The sequence below is a fragment of the Zychaea mexicana genome (assembly GCF_025766255.1).
Source record: "Zychaea mexicana strain RSA 1403 chromosome Unknown BDB00scaffold_84, whole genome shotgun sequence".
NCBI classification, from domain to species: Eukaryota; Fungi; Mucoromycota; class Mucoromycetes; order Mucorales; family Lichtheimiaceae; genus Zychaea; species Zychaea mexicana.
The window spans coordinates 22,239-26,200 of NW_026516747.1; the positions used below are offsets into that span (position 1 = coordinate 22,239).

General features: G+C 32.6%; 1 protein-coding gene across 1 annotated transcript; it reads right to left on the reverse strand.

The window, feature by feature from the left end:
* Window positions 1-750: 750 nt before the first annotated feature.
* BDB00DRAFT_770325 (uncharacterized protein) lies at window positions 751-2,403 on the reverse strand (the record flags this gene model as incomplete). Its single annotated transcript, XM_053119873.1, has 8 exons — window positions 751-882; window positions 958-1,100; window positions 1,183-1,445; window positions 1,537-1,659; window positions 1,749-1,843; window positions 1,926-2,082; window positions 2,166-2,269; window positions 2,344-2,403. Coding segments are annotated over 8 exons (1,077 nt in total), but the record flags the coding sequence as incomplete, so codon positions are not given.
* Between the last annotated feature and the right edge of the window lie 1,559 nt (window positions 2,404-3,962).

A 3,962-nucleotide genomic window follows, 5' to 3' on the forward strand; every position in this document is an offset into this window, starting at 1 on the left:
CTCAATTAAACTGGTATGTACCTATAGAGTAATAAGATTTACTTTTGACAAAAGCATGTACTGCATATAATAAAAACCTTTAATATAAGATGGTACCAATGTCCACTATAAATCGCACCCACGTAATTGGTAATATTCACAATCTAGTAGATATCCTTTAATAAATATCAAAATAATCCTTCTGCTTAATACTTTCAATTTCCAAAATTTATTTATTATTCAACAATATCCTTTATATATATGACAGCATGTAATTCAATAACAACCCGTTTTGGATGGCAAAGTTTATATAATACGTAATAATGAAGCATTAAAAAATCTAATTAATTCATATGAGGTGCTATAACTACATCTTATATTGAGTAAAAAAATCAGAAACAAGCTTTCCTTGATATAAAGAAGTGACGTCCAATTTGAACTCCAAACAGGGACCGCACCGCTAATGATATAAAAGCTTGGTTACATGTGCTTGTTCTTTCTGGCTACGTATTCAGTAATGTTTTTTATAGCTTCATCCTTGGACCATTCTTGATTTTTCATATACATTATTTTCATTCTTAGAACGTACAAGTTAATCATCAGAATAAGATATATAAGAATAAAAAAGGGATTATGTTTACTTATTCTTCTTTAAAGTGCAATTTGCGACGAGCACGATCAAGAGCTTTTTCATCATTTTGTAACATCTTTAAAACCTAAAAATACAAACAGTATATTTATAATAAGTGATTCGTATAGATACCAACCATATCAATCTTGATATACATTATATTCCGAAATGCGAACTGGCGAATCGAACGAAGGAAGTGTCATGCCTTGGCTGTTGTTTTCTTTAATTCTGATGGTTTTTTTACATAATCTTGCAGCTTCTAAAACCATTATCTACAAAAGTAATTTAATCAGAGCCTATCCTCCTTATTCAAATCCATTCGTAGTAAAATAATCATAGTAACTTACTCGTACTTGATTCATTACTTGAAATACACCGAGCATAGTGTCCATGTTGTTAATACTTGTAGGAATATAAAACGTGCCCACATCTACCAATCTGTACATTCCATGATACTTTAAATCTAGACAAAGAACACGGCAACAGTATCCTATAAAACAAAACAAGAAAGTCAGATCCAATTTTGACGATACATAAATAGATAACAACATAAAAATAAAGTCTAAATATACCTTCAGATACAATAGCATATAATTCCAAGTCATTGCAATCAACACCATCTCTAACAGACTTGTCTATACAATCTTTTAGACAGTTTGCTGCCTTGAACAGATCGTCGCTATTTCCCGCTCGTGGAGGTTTACATTCCATTAAGCAAAGTAGTTGGCTTTTGGCTCCATCACACGTATAAACAATAAAATCTCCTCGTTTTCCACCTGATTCGGAACCAAATACTTTCTTTCTTTCTTTCGATCCAATGATTTCGCCATTTGCGCTATGTATTTATTTATTTATTCATATGTTAGATCAGATCCTCATTATAAATATACTATTTTATAATAATAACTATATATAAATATACATACCCTTCTGTACTTATCAATTGGTCATTTAGAAAGTAATTCTTAAGGATGGGTGTGAGGGTATCTTTGACAAACGTGTCTTCATTAATTTTTGATGGATCATATACATCGGAATACGATTTGACCCTTCAATAAATAGATAAATAAATAAAAATAGGACTATTAGCCTCTATTGTTTAATACAGGTATCCAGCATCGTCAATGTTTAAACCTACATGTCACGTAAGATGTCCTGATACAGTGTGGTTTCTTCTGAATCATCTTCTACTGCCCATTTTCTGACCAATGTCTTTGCTTCATCAATATTCATCTAGCAGCCTATATATAGTAATAAGTATAAATATATATATTCGCTTTGATAAATATAAATATGATATATACTATTTACTTACCTGACTAATCTTCATCATCCATAAAACGTATTTATCACTAATATCGTCTATACGATACTCAGCTTTGACACTTTTGACCATAGTAGACCAGACAAATGGATCCATTTTATTTCCAATCGCTGACGATGGTGTAATGTAGCAGATAAAGTTAAGTGCCCTAAACACAATCACATCATATTAGCTATTCAGGGTCTTTTAATAGTCGATTTGTACATGCTGAATTAACACACACAGACTTACAATCTATCAACTATTGATAATAATTCGAGCTCCTTTGCCTCTTTCACAACATCCGACCGATACTTTAAGAATTCATCTACCAAATCCATATCCGAACTGATCCACTATTTAACAGAGGTAAGTTAGCACGAAATAAATCTCATGGTTTTTTCGAGAGAGAGGATAGAAGTATACCAACCTTTTTGCAATTAGATGGGCGATCATATTGTTCCAAACCACCACCAACCAAGTAATCATAGGCAAATTTTTATTTTCGACGGATTTTTGAAGTTTCTGATGAACATTCACTTTGGCTATCAGGGTTGAAAGAGCCATCGTCGGTTTCGCTGTCAGAGATCTAAGATAATAATAGAACAAGAAGTTATAATAGATAATAAAAATAAAGTATATTTAAATATGGAGGAGATCACATCTTTTACTAGAGCATCGCTTTTTCCTCTTCAAGTTGTTCGTATTCTGAGAAGACACTAATAAAGAAAAGTTAATTACACGTTAGTTTCTAACTTTCCAAACAAGTATTCATTATTCATTTAAATAAAGCATATTCTAAAAGCAGAATTAGAGGCTTTATCCTCGGGTCGTAGATACATGAGGGTGATTCCTCGCGAACGTTTGATAACTAGAAAATGTAGTCTGAATTAGTAAAATAAAAACATTTATAATTTTGAAAACAATAATGAAATGGTTACATACTGACTCAGATGCTTCTCCACAGAATTCATAATATGTTCTTTTTCCTTTCAAGATCGCAACGCTTTTAGTTGTTCCAACCCAATATGACTGCAAATCAACATTACTCAAGATCTAATAGTATAAAAGTATGTAAGAGCTTGTTGACCTTTACGTTTTTGTCTTCTAATTTAGAGAACTTACAAGGAACTTGTTACGAACTTGTTCTAATGCCCACGATTGAGCTGCACTTGTTTTCCAATATGAAACAGTCTTTACGGCTTTCTTGAATTCTTTTTCTGCTGCTTCCTGGTCTGTCAATTTCGATGCTCGAAAGCAGCCAACAATATCAAAAGAAGGACCTGTATGATCTCGAATGTAAGAAGTAAAATTGAACGTCATGATGACAGAAATTGAAAGTGATCGATTAACAAAAAGTTGATGGGAGGGAAGGAAAAGGTTGTTGATCGTTCTCTGGTGCCTCTAATTAGAGGGCGATGAAAAATCGTGCACTACTTTTTTGCATCCGCCCCATCGTGCACCTAAAAAACGAGTCACACTAGCTAATAGTGCACCATTACTGGTGCACTATGAGGATAAAGCAATAAAAAAATGTGCACCATAACACATCTCACCTTCATGTTAACACATTGTATATTTTACATCTTATAAATACAAAAAAAATTTGCATAATGCACACACACACACACACACACATATATATATATATAATATTGTTATAACACATATGTTTATTTCTTTATATAAGATTTCAATATAGTTTATATTTTCTGGTAACAAGCAAGTACTGGATAGGTGATTTTGGCGAAAATGCCTTTGAATTCTTCCAGTTTTCACTAAGAACCTTTACTCCTGGTCTTTTCATGTTATCCATACTGGCAATAAACGGTCCATTTGGTGTTTCAATTACAGCTGTCGTTTTGAAATGATAGCCAAGTCTTTCCGTTGATGATATCATGGCAATAAGTCGATAATTGTTGTTTAATAGCAATTGCATATCATATGGAAATGGAATATTACCTTCTTCTTCAGGGAGTGAAAACGTGTTATCACGGAAGAAAAGAAAAGGATGGAGGTGATGTGTTGGTAGATAATATGTAGTTGCTG